Genomic DNA, 16076 nt, shown 5'->3' with positions numbered 1-16076 from the left:
CCACACAGTTTTTTACTAAATCCTTTTCCATCTTCTGCTATGTAAAGGAGGATGCTGGAGATGCAGTTCACAAAGGAATGAGCCCCAGGAAGCCCAGCTGTGATTGTATAAATGATTGCAAGAGCCCCTTCATTAATCAAGGAAGAATTTCCCCTTGTGCAGATACTGCATTAAAAAATGACAGATTTTCCCATCCTGTCCCACAGCAGCAGCACAAGGGATATGGAGACTGGAGTTAGGAAGAGGACAGAACTTCTAGACAGACTCAGGCATAGCCCAAATCATGCCATGGGTTTCCTTTCAAGCTGTTTCAGCTTATGTTTGCCCTTAACAAATAATGCTTGAAGTGAGCATTTTACATTCCCTTGGGATTTCACCTCTCTATATCTTTTAGCAGCGAGTTTCGGCACACAGTTTCAGCTAGCTACACAATGCCTGACCAATCTAGATATCTTTTTAAAGAGCCGTAACCCAGCATGAGGATCACATATACTTTATTAAATGAGAGACTTGTCAAAAACACTGTTCTGCCTCCCCGTCACTAAATAACGGTTAGTGTACCACACACAATAATATGTATCATGACATCAGTTTTCTATGTCCTTCTTATCATATTTCTTACCTTCTTATCTGTCACTCAAGACTTGCAAGGCCTATGCATATTTTTTGCTGACACATACCGCATAAATTGAAAAGCATCCACATATGAAATGTTCTGTCAGTAAAACTGTTTGGTGGTACAGAGCAAAAGTAAAGCAAGCTGTAAACATGTGTGGTAGATTTATAAAACAGATTGTGACAACCAAATGCAGATAAAAAAGCTGAATATTTTTTCTGGAGATGTCTTAAGATGTTGCTGCTTGCCAAATGCAGTCAGTGTCCAATTTAGAGGTAATTGCACATAAAGCAAGATTAATGGGCATGCAGATGTCAACACCGATTCCGCATTATAATGTGGAAGCACCACATAATTATTCATTCATTCATTCCAAACCTGTCAGTCTCTGCACAAAACTGCAGTGACTAATAACCAGTTTTGCCTGTTTGTTTTAGGTAAAACACATATACAGAGCGAATCCCCAGATCTTAAAGTCCTATGCAAGATGTTGCCCTATTTAAAACTTCTGAATTGTTTTACTGGATTATTTTAGTTGCTTTGTGGTATTCTTGACTGTTGCTTCATTTTTAACAATTCTAGCTAAGTCATTTTCTTTTAGCCAGTTACCTATGAAATTAGACTTCAAAATATTATTAGCAATTTCTTGTAGGTGTATCCCAGTGTATTATTTATTTTTATTTTCCTCGGGGGGGGGATTTTTTTTCTATTTGTAATTCTATAAAAGCCATAAGAAATTTATCAATAAAAGCTCATTGTTCCATAGGATATGCAGAGATAAACTCAGAATTTCAAAATATATCTACAGAAATTTTTTTTGTTTGCAGGTATTTTACACAGCATTTTAGCATTAACTACAGAACATTAGAGCATTAGGCCTTTCTGAAGGGAAGGGCAATCCCACTGAAGTTCAAGTCTGGATGCTAACCCAGCAGCGTGGTGAATCCTAACCTTAAGTTGAATTCCTCCCTGCACGCCAGGACGTGGGATCCCAGAGCACAGTGATCCTCTGACCCAGCAGGCACAAGCACGATGACATTTGCCTCATTACACAGTGTCGCTGAATTGGAACTTGCACGAGTTTGGGTTCAGGAATTCAGCTGATAAAGGTGGGTTCAGATTCCCACCTGAACCATTCGCTCAGCCTTTTTGTGTGGCTTCAAAAGGGATCTGTAAAGAAAACTTCTGTAGCTATACCATCTGGTGCTGTGACCACGTTTGCATTTTTGACAGAGCTTCCTTTAATATTATGACCATTTATTTTTTTTTTTCCAGCTGCAAATAATGTTTGGGGTTTTCTTAAAGCAGCTCATGAACATTTTCTTTTCTGTTTCCAGCCAACTTAAAGAACCAAGGAGAATCGGTTAGGTAATGGCTATGTTTTCTCGTGACCAGAGTGCAAACTGAGAGATGTGGCATGCTGTTAAGGGAGCACTGCTGGCACTTTTGCAATCGGCTCTTTAGTACAAAAGGCCGTAGCATGAAGTCGGTTATGATTTAGCAGTCAAAGTAAGCAGCTGAAACATCAGCTTAGATTAAGCAAATTATTTAGGAATCAAGCAAGAGTTACCTGCTTGCAACAGCCTAGTTACAATACATGTTGATGATGATTATACACTACAGCTTTTAAGTTTCCATTCTAACTTCTTTTCATTTAATAGATTTATAAATTCATAATTAAAATTAATTAAACCAAGATCTCAAACAGAGCACTTACCAAAGAAAAACTTCAAATTAATATCTTCTAATCCTTGAATACAAGGAAGTCAAAGTAATTTTTTTTAATGCTAATTTTTTATATTTTCTCCAATCTGAATAGAAGTTTTGCTTTTAAGATAATAAATGCAACAGGACAGACAGCTTAACTATCCGAAAGGAATACAAAGAAGATGGAGAATTAGATGTTTCTGGACGATAACAACATCAAAGTGGTGGTAGCTATTTTCCAGGATTCGTTCAATAGGCTAGCACTGGAACCCAAGTTACGCGGCTAAAGACACGTATTTGGAATCAAAGCCCTGAACTTTCTTCCAGGCTGAGCTGCAGAGGTGGGCTATGGTCTATATGCGCTCCCAGAGCATGGGTCTGTCAAGTGCACGTGGCAGTAATCAACAAGCTTGTGAAGCTGCTGTCGCGCTGGCACTCTGCGTTCCGCAGCTCCCCGGCGGCCAGCCCGCAGAGACCTGCAGCCGCAGAGCTGGGGGCAGGCAGCATTCTCACGGGGGACCGGGGGCAGGCAGCATTCTCACGGGGGACCGTGCCCACCCCTGCCCCCCAAGCCCCGCAGGCTGCCCTCGAGTGAGCCACTGAGCAGAGACGTAGCCTTTAGTCAGCGGGCTGCTCTGTTGGCTTTTTTTCACTTTTTTCCAATGTGTAGATCTTAAGATTTTTTGCAGTGGAGGTGCAAACCTTTACAGAGAGCATTAAATCCTGGCTGTTTTCAGATGACATCTGTGGAATTTCAGTTCTAGGTATTCGCAGGCTACAGGTTGAGAATAAATAGTCTCTTGCTTCTCTGCCAGCTGTGCTAACTCTCGCAAGAGTTATTTATATACACCACCAGCTTTGTCACCTAGTTAGCATACTGTCTTCCATGGAGAAGCATTTCTTTTATGCCTGCAGACATCTCTTTATTTGGCTGGGGTTTTTTTACACAAATACAAACCAGTGCTGGAATGAAACACAGTTACGTTTTAAACACAGTTAAGCGTAAAGGACCAAAATAAGATACCCAAGAGGGGGAGAGATTGACAAACACTAGCACTGCCTAAGTTAAAAGGGAGTTAGGCAAGAAGGGGAAAGGGATGAAACCCCCCATTTAGACTTAACTGATGTGGGCAGCTTAGATATTGAGACCTGAACATCACAAAGCTGTAATTAGTGTCCAGGAAATGTTTTATCGTGCTTTCACTGTAGAAATACACAGAAATGAGAAATGGTTGTGTTCCGACACTGATGGAAGGACCTTTGCATGAAATTGAGGGTACTCCTCCTTGTGAGTGCTTTAGAGTTTTGTACCTTGCTGCCTCTGTCATATTAATCCAAATTTGTTGGATGGGCTCCTCCAGTCATACTTTGTTCTCCTCCTCCATGATGATTTATTGTGACATTTTGCTACCCAGATTCCAGAGGAACATAAAGTATAGTTGTCTTGGCTGGATGGATCCCAGTGTGCTTTTTAAATGCATTTTACGTAAAACAAACTCTATATCATATTATTTCCAGCCAAATTAGATACAGCTGCTTCCAGAAGTTAACAGGGCACCCATTTTGAAGTAGCAACAACACTGTGCTTCACAAAACAAACAATAAAAACCACTTAAATTAGGAAGATGATGTAGGTGGAGTAAAAATAAACCCACTGGAATTTTACTAGGAAGGAACAGAGATTAATATGTCAGTTGTTGCAGAGACTGTTGTGTTATTTTTGGCAAATAAACAGTCATATCCTCTCTTATATTTCACAACTGAAATACAGTCAGGCCTCAGACGTGCTGTGCTGATTCATATTTGATTGGTGTAATTGAAAGTGATTTTTGATGTCCTGGCTGATGAGAGAAATGACTAACATGACAAATAAAACTACACCAGCTGGTGACATCCAGCTTCCTGGAAAACGTTCAGATTAAATGTAGGACAACAGGAACTCGTTACAGGATCCAAATGTTCCTGTAGTGGTTTAATATTGACAAAAGTAAAGTCTGTGGATTGGGGTCAGGGTTGGTTTCATGCAAAGAGTGAGATAGGCACAAAAGCGGAAAAAACAGGTTATGCAGGTGAAATGGAAAAAATAATAAGACCATTGTGCTGCTTTAGTGCCACCGGATAACAAAAATCTACTTTAGAATATCTGGAGAAACTGAAAACAGAAATTACATTTTTATATTCTGTTATAACTGCTGCATCTAGAATGTCAGTTGGAAAAAATGCAACTATAGGATGGAGTTGTGCAAGCTCGCAACACGGAGCAGCGAACGGCTAGGTAGCTCTCTTATCAGTGCTGTCATTGCAAGCCAGCACACCAGCCAGAGTTATGAAATGTGGAACTACCCCTCTCGTATTGGAGACCTATCTAGTTAAACCTTGCTTAGAGGGAATATTTCTGAATCTGTCCTTTGCCTTGTCCCTGCCTCTGTCCACTTTTCCGTTCTCGTGGCCAGCATCTACTTTCTTCTCACTTGAGTAATATTATGTCTCTTGAAAATGACAGGTGATCTTACACACTTAAAAAGAAGGGACAGTCATTTGATCAGAGAGATGTATCTTCCCCACTCACGGAAGAAAGTGAAAGGGACAAAATGGTCCATGAAAAATTTCTTTTTTTCAAGTGGAGAAATCCTCATTTATCTCTGTCTTTCTCCAGTCAAGTTGATTTAAACTCTTTTATTGAAGTCCAGGTATCAGTGACATTGTAACTTACTGTCTTGTAGACTATTGCTGAGTGAAAATACAAAACAAAGTCACAGTCTTAAATGTGTGAGTTCATACAAACTTAAAGAAAACTTGTCCAAATATAAGCCTGATGGTAGAGGATTTACCAGAGAGTTAAACTGTAACAGTGACACAAAACTTAATTATATCAGGAATGCGTACATGGGCAACTGATGACAGCTCATGAGTCAGTCTTACTGTGGTTGCCATCACTTTTGTATGCATCTCACAGCTTCTTGGCGACAGCTGTCACAACCTTACCTACAGAAATATGCATCTACTGAAATATCATTGGGCCTTAGTTATTCTCATACAGAAATTTTTCTCTGAAAATGACAGGAGAGAGAACAAATTATCATTGGCCTGTCATGGATAGGTCCTGAGAAACTCCTCAGATGTCCATCTAGAGTCCCTGTGATTTCCTTACATTGTGTGTCAATTCATGTAACTGATTAATATGGAATTGATCTTCATTTAATTGCTCCTATTTAATTTTTTTTTTCCTTTTTTTTCTATTAAAAGACCAGCGTAGCCAATCTGGACATCTGTAACTTTGCAATGAATTTGACAACCAAGCTAAGCTACAGCAGTTTTTAGCTGTAGAAACACGTTTCATTTTTCCTTTCCGTATGCATTTAGATGAGGTGTTCAGATTGAAGTAAAAGAATCCAAACAAGTGTGATCTACCACAAAGATATCGCAAAACTGTTTCTTATTATTGATAAAGCCATTTGATGCTATTTGAGAAACTGGCATGTAAAGGAGTTTTCTTTAGAAGATTACGCAAAGAGTAACAGACACAGAAAACAAGAAGATTCAAATCTAACTCTTATTTTATTTTGTTTGTTGTAAATTCTTTGTAGATTAGCTTCACTGTGAGACTGAAGTGCTTAAATGATGCTATACGACATTCACAAAATGCCACCTAATCTGATAGGCTCTTAAACTCCTTTGACCTGTACGTTCTGCAGCAGTATACACACACAGTAAAGTTCTAACAAAACTGAACTGCTTAGCACCTATTTTACAGCTAGGCTGTGTGAAGATTCGGTAGCTGTTCATAACCGTTCCCACTAGTGAGGCTTAATATGTCAGCATGCTCAGATTGTGTCTAGTCTTGCCTAAGGCTCAGGCAGGGAGGAAGTGGCTGTCCTCCTTTCTCCACCATGTCAGACATTCACCCAGATTGTGGGAAGGACAACTCTGGGAGACTCATAAAGGACTTGCAATCACATCCTTACCTTACAGTAAGTCACTTGATTGGTAGGCCTTAAAGTGTTCAGAGATGAGCGGTCTCACTTTGGTTGTGTTCCTCTACCTTTCTGTTGTGATAAGGTGAGTAAAAGATCAGCAGCTCACCGACATAATTTGCAGAGCAGAGTTATGTTCCTAGGAGGTTCTTCGCGTAGGGCAACTTTTCATGCTGTTAGACGGCCAAAGAACAGGGATCTTCAGCTTACGAGAGCTCACTCATCTCATCTTGGACAGCCTGTATTTTTGCTCCAGGAACACGCTAAGTTAGCATGTTCTAAATAGGAATGTAAATAATGTTTGCCTTTATTGTTCAAGGTCGCACCAGACTACCTTTCAGGACAGCGGCTTTACCTGACTGCATTCAATTCAAGTATGGGGATTAACTGCAATTAGAAGTTTTACTACTAGTCTGTACACGTTTACGTTAAAAGCAAGTGTGGTGATTACTGAGCTTGCATAGTGATAAGAAGGATAAGAAACCCATGCTAACTGAAGTCAACAAACCTCTTTGAAACTAAAGTGTTGGGATGCCGAGTGCTTGCTTCCTGGTAACTGGCAACTTCAGAAAGAGCTTCCCGTTCCTCCAGAACACAGAGTTCCTTGCAGTCATGTAGACAGCCTGGAGATTTAGAGCTAGCAATTCAAGAGTTTATATTTTTAAAAGGGAACCTATTGAAATTCAAAGGGCTGCCTCATATGGGTTCAGCTTACCATAGCAATGTATAAACATGCTAAGGATAATATATAGGTTCATTACAGGATCTGGCAAGATTTGGGAAGATTTTTAGTACGATGGAGAGAACGGTCTTGGAAGAACTGGGAACAAAGTTTTAAATAGATTTCTCTAAAGTGTCTTACCTGATACTTGGGGAATAGTGGGAAGAACTGTATTTCTTTTTTTTTTTAATGCAATGTTTTGGTGGGTTTAAACACACACACACACTCAAAACCTAAACAGTGATAAAGGACTCATTAGAAAACAAAGGTTTTGACTGGTGAATGAGAATTTTGAGCTAGTGACCAGGTATAATATCAATATTTCTGTTGGACTCCTGTTTTATTCAGTTATAATTATCTGAAGTAGAATGCAGTTCTTTTAACTTAGCCAAATAACTAGAGGAAACTCCAGCAGATACTACTCTTAATATTGATGGGGTAAGTCTTTACTGGAGTTACACTGAATTTTTCTTTCCTAAGATAATTTTTTTAATGTACTTTTACTGTATGGTTCTTTTTACAGTATGGTTTTTAAATATGCAAATAGCACTATCAGATAAAGTGATTACAAGGAATAGTATGATATTTTCTAGAATAGTCTTAAACTGCATTTGCATTATAGTAAATAAGGTGTACAGCATTTACAAGTGGAAAATATGCTAGAAAGATCACACCTATTTTCATTATTTTGGCTTCTTAGTTTAATATGCTTAATCATATTTTGGTTTCATCGACAAATTCTCATCACATAGTATTTTTACTTTTCAGGAGATTTCTGTGTTACAGGGTTTCTGCCAGAAAGGTGGGATCATCATTTAGATATTGTTCTTGAATTTGTTCTGGTTTTCTTTGTCCTACCCAGTTCTTGTATTCTTGAATTGCAATTTCTTGTAAAGCAATTTAAGTTTTCATGAAATTACAACAAAAGTCAACTTTATGTGGGGCAAGGGCCATTTTTTAATAGGGATATCAGTGTTGTGATTTCTTATACTGCTTTAATTTTACTTGCTTTATCCCTGCAGGTTTTTGCTTCACAGAAAGCACATAGAAACTTATCTTGCAGTGTCAGCTCAAAGTACTTTGTTTTTTCTGTATCTTGCTGTCTTTGTATTCAGATAAGCCTTATTAGTTCAGAGACATTTAGTTTGTGTGGATTAATAAAATTCAGGAAAGGAATTTTCAAATGAATCTTGAAAGCAAATCAGAGTACGAATCAGGCTTACTTAGATGCAGAGAATGTTCTGAGAAGAAACATTACCTTATGTTGATGATAATCAGATGTATATTGTCCTCCAGCTTATTATGGAGTGAATCTCAGCATTTTGCGGTTAGTGTTCTATAAAAAGAATATTACAAAACTTGATGATCTTGTTTTTACAAACAAAGCAATAAGAACACCCTAGTGTCTCGGTGTCATCCAGTGAGATGTTGCTTTGTTGGTGCGATAAGAGGTTATTGGGCAGCTGTGGAAATGCAGAATAGACTAAGCCTGTACTCCACTATGACATCTGCATATAAATTTGTATGGATTAAGTTGTAGGAAGAATTTTAAAACCAAGCAAAAATACAGAAAAATTTGCCCCTAGCATATTTAGACTCCATGACACTAAATAGCAATAAAATATATCTCTTCAGTCTCATCTCTTCAGGATTTTTCCTTACAAGTCTTTTTTTTTATTTTATAATTTGACTCAGGTAATTTAATTAATTATAATTTGAATGAATTCTTATGCAACAAAATAGGTACTTCTGTTTCCTGTAAAACACCAACAAAAATAAACTTTGTGGGACATAAGCCAGAACTGGGTTTCATGGAACAGAGATAGTCTTAGATATGTCTATAGGATGAGTGCAGAAAGCGACAAGTTGCCGTACGTATCCCATGAGCTGCTTTGCTTCAGGTCAGCTCCATTTCAGGGTTATGTGCTATGCTTTTGCACAGACTTACTAGCACGCCAACACAGCGAAGTTTCCAGTCCAAAGGCAGGGCAAAACCAGCTGTGAGATGGGGCAGAGCAAGCTCATGACTGTTTGCCCCCATACACACGCATGTAAGACCTGACCCTAAAATTTAGGTAGGAATTGCTAGGTGACTAAGCAGTATGATGACAGCTGAAAATTCAGATGCCTTTTAAATGCAAAGTGAAATACATCAGAAGGAATAATTTGAACCATTCATGCACATTAGTAGGCTCTGAACCAACAGGAAAAAAACATAGGTACCAATGTGAGCAGCTGAAAGAAAATTTCTGTTCAACATCCATCATTGATCAAAAACCCATGTGAAGATGCATAAAGAATATGAAGGAAAATAAGATATTCAACAGACAGAAGACTGTATCTTACAGAGTCAGCAGGAAAGCAGGGTACTTAATACTCTATAGTGTTAGCTCAGCACTGTAATGAAGGTAGCATATATTTACCGGTCTTTTTGCATGTTTTAAGACTGAGAAGTTAGACCAGCTAAGCTTAAAAGTTGTGTGGACTACTGAATTTTTTTTGTTTAATTCTCCCCATTAGAATGCCACTCAAAGCATGAAGAATTTAATGATTGCTTTTTTCTGCTGCACAGAACCTGAAGCGCGTGGCAGAGACATGGATGGATGAGTTTGCAGAGTATATTTACCAGCGACGGCCTGAGTACAGACATCTCTCAACTGGTGATATCTCTGCCCAGAAGGAACTTCGCAAGCACCTTAAATGTAAAGATTTCAAGTGGTTCATGGCTGCAGTGGCTTGGGATGTCCCCAAATATTATCCTCCTGTGGAGCCTCCACCTGCTGCCTGGGGGGAGGTGAGGAATACACAAATTAGATCAAATTTAAATGACTCTAACATTTTACATTACAGGAAATTAAAATTATGAAATTAGATTTAGCTCCTATGATAAGTAGCGTTATTAAGGGAGTTCACAGTGATTGGAACAATCCCTGGACTAGCCATTAAAATGAGAAACCATCATGTCTTAGAACTATCGCTGTCCCTTTTATACTTCATTACAATTGTGTGTTCACAGGCCATAAGATGCATGCACAGTGAGGACAAGAATGTGGAAAAGAGTATGTAGCACCCATTATTGCATGCCACAAAATGATTTTTAGATGCTGAGAATCACCTTAGTAAAAAGGAGGTCTGAAGTCAACACTCAGACCTCCATATCCTCCATATCCACTTTTGCATATCCACTTATATATACCTCCTCCTGTTCTTACAAGGACAATTGTATGTAGGTGGAGTTAGGTTTGCTCGGTTTTGCTCACACGTGCAAGTGTGACAAGCGAAGCCTGGATACTTTTCTTTTAAAAAGACTAGTTTTGCTCAGCTTGTCTGCATTCTGTAGGTGTTGTCATGACCAAGTACCAGTAGCAGACAAATGCAACTTCTCGGTTGGGGGATGAAGGGAGGGAGAGACCACCAAAGAGAAGCCAATATCTGAGCATCATTCCAGAGCAGGGGGCGAGCAAACAGCCTGCTGGAACTCTCCACCCATGATCAAAGATGTTCTGCATTCAGACCTCTCTGAAGAGCAGAACCATAGCACACCTTGCTTTGACTGTTTTGTGTAGAAGAAATGAAAACACAAGGAGTGCAGGGGCAGGAAATTACTTCAATAGCTGCGCTGAAAAATTGCAGTGGCCTTTTACCTCTAGGAACTAAAGTGGATTCACTCCATGGAAAGGTGGCATGCAGAGGGCTTTTTCCTCTCAATTCATTAAGACTTATAAAGAAGGCTTTGCTCTTTCAGTGTATTGTGCTACTTTTTTTAAAACCATAGGAATATCTGTACTGTGAGTTCTGGCCTTCTCTGATTTTTCTGGAGATGTTCTTGGGGCTCTCAGACCTTTCCTATTTGAAACCAAAGGATGAAGTTGAAACTTTGACCAAAACATTTGGTAAGACCCCTCATACGTCTGCATATCCCCAGTGGTCAAGGCTGGACCATGCAGGGGATTTCTAAACATAGGTGCCTCTACTATTCTCCAGAATTTCTTTTTAAAACAGCAAATTACCTAATTGCAAAATTTTAAAAATAACTTTAGGGTTTTTTGTGGTAGTAGCAGTCCTTAATTCTTCTTTGTAAGCTACCAGTTACAGATGTTCAAAGGAACTTCAATTTATATGCGTCTCACTGTCTGCTACTTCTTGGCAAGAATTAATTCCTTTGTTGTTAATGTTTCTTATATCTTTGATACTGCTGCCCACACTTTATGGGATTAATGTATACCAAGAGGTAACGAGTTTATCAGTAGAAGTCAGGCTGGATCTTCCTTCATCATCTTCCACATGTATACCTATGCGTCCTTGGAGGACTGTGATCATGGGATGTATAATTTCTCTGGCAAACTGAACAATCCGTAACTCAACCAGAGGGTCTAAGTGGAAGAGATTGTGATTCAGGTGTTAATTCTATTCATGGCAATATTAACATACTCTTTGCATAAAAGCAAGGCTTTTTAAAAGTAAATCAAAGATCATAGCAGTGGTATCAAATCTGTACCTTAAAAGCACTTATTGAGTTCTTAGGAAAGAAGTGAAGGCTTTCTGTTTCCTCTAAAATGTACTTTCTCTAAAATGGCAAGAGAAGTTTCAGTCCTACTACTCTATTTTTTCCTGAGACTGTCACATTCCTGTGAAGTTTTAATTAATTTGTTGGCACTTGCAAGGAACTTGAACAAACTTGAAGGTCAATGGCTGTCATAATTAGAAGCTGAAAGAGGAAAACAGACTGTGTGTTATTGCTTTGTAAGAATCAAGCAGCTCTAGAAACCTTGCTGATTATGCACGCCAAAAGTCTGTGCCAAGACGGACTGTCATTTAGTACCCTCTCTGCTTCCACTTGGAAAGACTTTTCATCTGCTTGCCTATGCCAGTCTGAGAAAGAATAAACAATAAGGTACTCAGACAATTTTTGGCTCCAGTATTTTGATACCTAGCTAGTAAAAGCATGTGGTGTGAAAGCAGACATCACATAAACAGCCTCTGCACAACTCCTCTTTTTTTTGCAAACACATTTATTTAAAATCTGACTCTTGCATTTCTTGACAAAATCTGTTCATGATGGAAAAGAAGGAAATTTGCAAAACAAAAACCAATGTTCTTTGCTACACTTGTCACGGCCTTATCTCTTCTGCTTGTTTGTGCCTTTTGTCCTTTGTAGCTGGCAGGGTGTACATTCCCTTGATATTCTGTTCTGCCTTGTAACATCTGAAATATGTGCAGTAAAACAATGTAGCAGTGAACTCAGACAGATTAAGGTTAGTGAGACTGTCAGTTCTGTGTCTGGGTGAGATAACTGTACTCTTTCCTCTCCCACCGTGGAAAAAAGGAAAGTTTTCAATTAGGTTTTGTTCTTATCCTTCCGAATATATTGGAAAGTATGCTACCAGTTGAAAAACAGTAATACCCATCCCATTCTCTTTCTAAGACAGAATAATTTATTTGTAATGTGTATTTGAAATCCTGTCAAAGGAAGTTAAAACAATAGCTGCATTAGGTGAGATTTGGACACCAAATCTTTACCTAGGAAGTACTCATGAATCTACAAGCTGTGATCCAGCATGAATATATTGTGCAGATATCACAACTTCCAACGATATCTTTGAAAACCCATTTTACAGTAAATCAATCATGTAATGTCAGCCATTGTAATTTATTTTAGACTTCATGAGTCCTATAGTCAAGGTGATATGAAAAAAAAAAGTGTTTTACTCAGTCAAAAGGGAAATATTTAAGCTTGGTTTCATTTGCTGTTACCTGAACTTGTTATTTTAATACACAGCAAGTCTCTCAGTCACTGCAGCAGTGCTAAGCTGTAGGACCTGAAAATACTCCTTCCTCAGTCCCGAACTCATGGATTTTACCGAATTGTTTTACAGCACTGACATGAAAATGTCATCCATGAAGTTAAGTCAAGTAGCACATTTGAAAAAGGATTAAAGCCTAAGAACTCACTAACTTCTCTTTTGATTACTTTCTTTTTTTAAAGTGTCATCCTCATACCCTTAGTAAGTCAATCTCAGCACACCAAGTGTCACACATCTGTTGTACAAAAGCGATATAACCAGCTATTCCCCACCCTGCACAGACCAAGTGCTGCACAGCTGGGCTGTTCAAATTCTTTCATCAGGATCAGTGTCGCACTGAATAACAGTCCCCTGTTTCTTCAGTGAGGTCTTTGGCAGTGCTTGACTTCTTTTAACTTCTACTTTTCTTTTTTATGGCTTACACAAAGGATAAATACTTTTAAAATTACTATGTATCAGTTGACAGGAAAGGTGGCTCATTTTTCCGTATTTGATCTGTAGACATTGATGGCTCTAGGGTTATCCGAGAATGTAAGCAGTGCACTAAAACTGGCTTTAAGTGCTGCTCAAACAAAAAAAGCAACATAAATGAACATTGCTGATGTCTTCTAAGAGCTACAGCCACTTTCTTATTTGAGGAATTAAATCAGATGTATGGAAAGTATCATGTAAACTGATAGCACCAAGGTGCCTCTCTTGTTGCTCTATTGGGGCACCCTGAGGATAGTCCCAGCACCATCTCCACATTCATTGTTCTAACAGATGACCATGTTGAACATAATGTTGTCTTTAGACTGCTATGCTCTCCCACTTTTTGCTTTTGGTGCAAACAGTTTTGTGCCATGGTGAGCATGCAGGGTAGCTCCCAGGACCCCTGGGAGTGCCTCTCCCTCTCTGACTTGTCCTCTTCTGCCCCTAGGAAGGCTGAAGTGACCCTGGGTGACAGCCTGGCTCTGGTACAGGCAGGGCAAGGCTGCTGGAGCCAGGACATCACCCACTCCCTCAACAGCAAATCTTGCAGGAACTCATTTGCCTGGGAACAAAGTTGTAGAGTTTTAGAATTATCAAAGAAAATTGGTCAATATAACCACTGGACCCTGGGAAGCTTTAGTTTTCCTCTGTAATTTCTTTTTCAGCCTAAAGTAAGGGGGAAATTCACTTTGCTTTAAAGTGTAGGGGTGTGGGGGGGAGGTTTTCTTGATTTTTTGTTAATTTAACATGGAGCATGCAAGTGTGCCATTACACAGCTCCCACCACAACGTTTAAAAATCTCAAAATTAATCCTAGCAGGCTGTATCAATGGCCTGAAATCCTTTGTTTTCCTCAGAAGACTGTAATCTTCTGACAAGAAGATTATCATGGTAATCAACACACCCATTGCTTTCCAGTTTCCATTCCATGCTTGCGTACTAATGGCAAATACGATGTTTTTGAGAGTGTAGCGCTAGACCATCTTAATCTGCTAGACCATCTTAATCTGCCTTTCCCATGGGAAGCTTGTTAAATCATATAACTGCTGGCTTTCTGCAAAACTCCAACATTCATTTAGCCAGAGGTCAAGTTATCTGGGAGACCATATATTCTGCAATATGTAAACACTGTTTGGAAACCCCTGGTTTGGGGGGTTTTTTTGGTTTGTTTTTTTTCCTTTCTTCATAGGTGTCCAAATATCTCTTTTTTTTTTTTTTTTTTCTTGAATACTTGTCTATCAAATCAGCAGCTTCAAATGTCAAGAGGTAGCAGTGTCTTCTTCAAACCTAAGGTCTAGGCTTTCAGGCCTTCTGTCCTCCCGTGTTCCAGCTCCTATTTTACATCACATTCCTCTTTCCCCATCGCAGTGCCAGCAAGCTAAGCTACTTCTTTCTCAAGGCCTGTCCCACTCTGGAGAAAAGTCTTTTTAACACGGGCTGGCTAACTTAGAGAAAGCAAGCTCTAGTTTTAACGTAAGTTAACTGCTTTTCGTAAAAACCAAGGATTATTGTATCCAGGCTTACCCAGTAATTTCTCCTTATGGCTTGCTACCTCATTTAAAGCACAGAAGTCAGCTGCTACACAAACAGAAATCCCACTCAGGTGACATGTCTTTGTTCCCAAGCATCGGTGCAGCACTGAGAAGCATGTACGTCCTTGCTCAGACACCTCCAGTGTAGAAGAGGGAGAAAACAGACCCCTTAGAGTTTGTATTCTCTGTGCTTTTACGCCTCATGTGCTCTCTATAAGGACTACAGGGCCCATAGTTTTAGTATGTATGTCCCAACATGTGTTAGGATGGCATTTCAAGAAGGAAATATACATAATGACTTAGCTATAGCATCCCATGCTTTTTCTGGAATTTCTTTAACTCTAAACCAGCCTTTAAGATCACTGCTAACCATCCTTGTTAGTCCATACAGACTTCTCGGAAGCATGGTTTTCGCATACACTTATCTGTGTGTACAAATGACAGCATTTAATGTTGAGCAAATAAGCGTTGTATGTAGCAACTCAATGCCCTACCTGCATGGGTGATAAAATCTGTCTCCTGTTCATCCCCAGTCCCTACAATTGCACAAATATGAATGTTGGTAATGTGAGTGTATTAGGACTACTGACTATTTCTTTGCTCATTGTAACTCATAACCTTAAAAATTCAAAATCCATTGTGTGAGTGACTGGAGACAAGGCAGTTCAAATGCATATTGATGTATAAATGAGAAAAAAGTCTCTCCTTGCTGTGCTTCTGTCTTCCTTCCTTCTTCCATGGAAGCATCTTAGGGGACTTGCAGGCCATGTAGTGCTGGTGCTCAGCAGAACATTCCTCGCGATTCTGTCAGCAGCATGATGGCTCAGTTCAATCTCTAGCAACTGCTAAAGCCACACAGAAATGCCAGAAAACAAAAGCACAGACTTGACTGAAATGCCTATATTACAAAAAAAAAAAGAAAAACAAACTACAACCCTTCTGCAGTTGAAAGGAAGGATAAAACAAAAAAAAAGGATGAGCTAACATGTAAGCTGCAACAAACCAGAGGAAAAACTACCTCAAGGAAACTTTTCAGGAGCAGAAGGAAGAGGAGAGGAAATAAAGAACAAGGGAGACAGATTCCAGCAGTGAAGGAACTAAATGTAGCTTCAGCTCAAACCTTTCACAGAAACGCATAGAAAAAATTTATGACCTAGTTGCCATTACTGAAACTTGGTGGGACGAATCCCATGACTGGAGTGCAGCTATCAACGGCTACAGGCTGTTCAGAAGGGGCAGGTGAGGAAGAACG

The 16076-nt window shown here is 39.3% G+C and overlaps 1 protein-coding gene across 1 annotated transcript in view; it reads left to right on the top strand.

Annotated features, from left to right (window-relative positions):
* Positions 1-16076, top strand: part of GALNTL6 (polypeptide N-acetylgalactosaminyltransferase like 6) — a 489200-nt gene that overhangs the window by 453949 nt on the left and 19175 nt on the right. Inside the window, exon 10 of the mRNA XM_072862275.1 lies at positions 9591-9812. Coding sequence (XP_072718376.1) covers positions 9591-9812 — 222 coding nt within the window. The remainder of the gene's footprint in view (positions 1-9590; positions 9813-16076) is intronic.

This window comes from Ciconia boyciana, chromosome 5, assembly GCF_034638445.1.
Source record: "Ciconia boyciana chromosome 5, ASM3463844v1, whole genome shotgun sequence".
Taxonomy (NCBI): domain Eukaryota; kingdom Metazoa; phylum Chordata; class Aves; order Ciconiiformes; family Ciconiidae; genus Ciconia; species Ciconia boyciana.
Note: the sequence above shows the minus strand (reverse complement) of the source record. Positions and strands in the feature narration are given on the sequence as shown.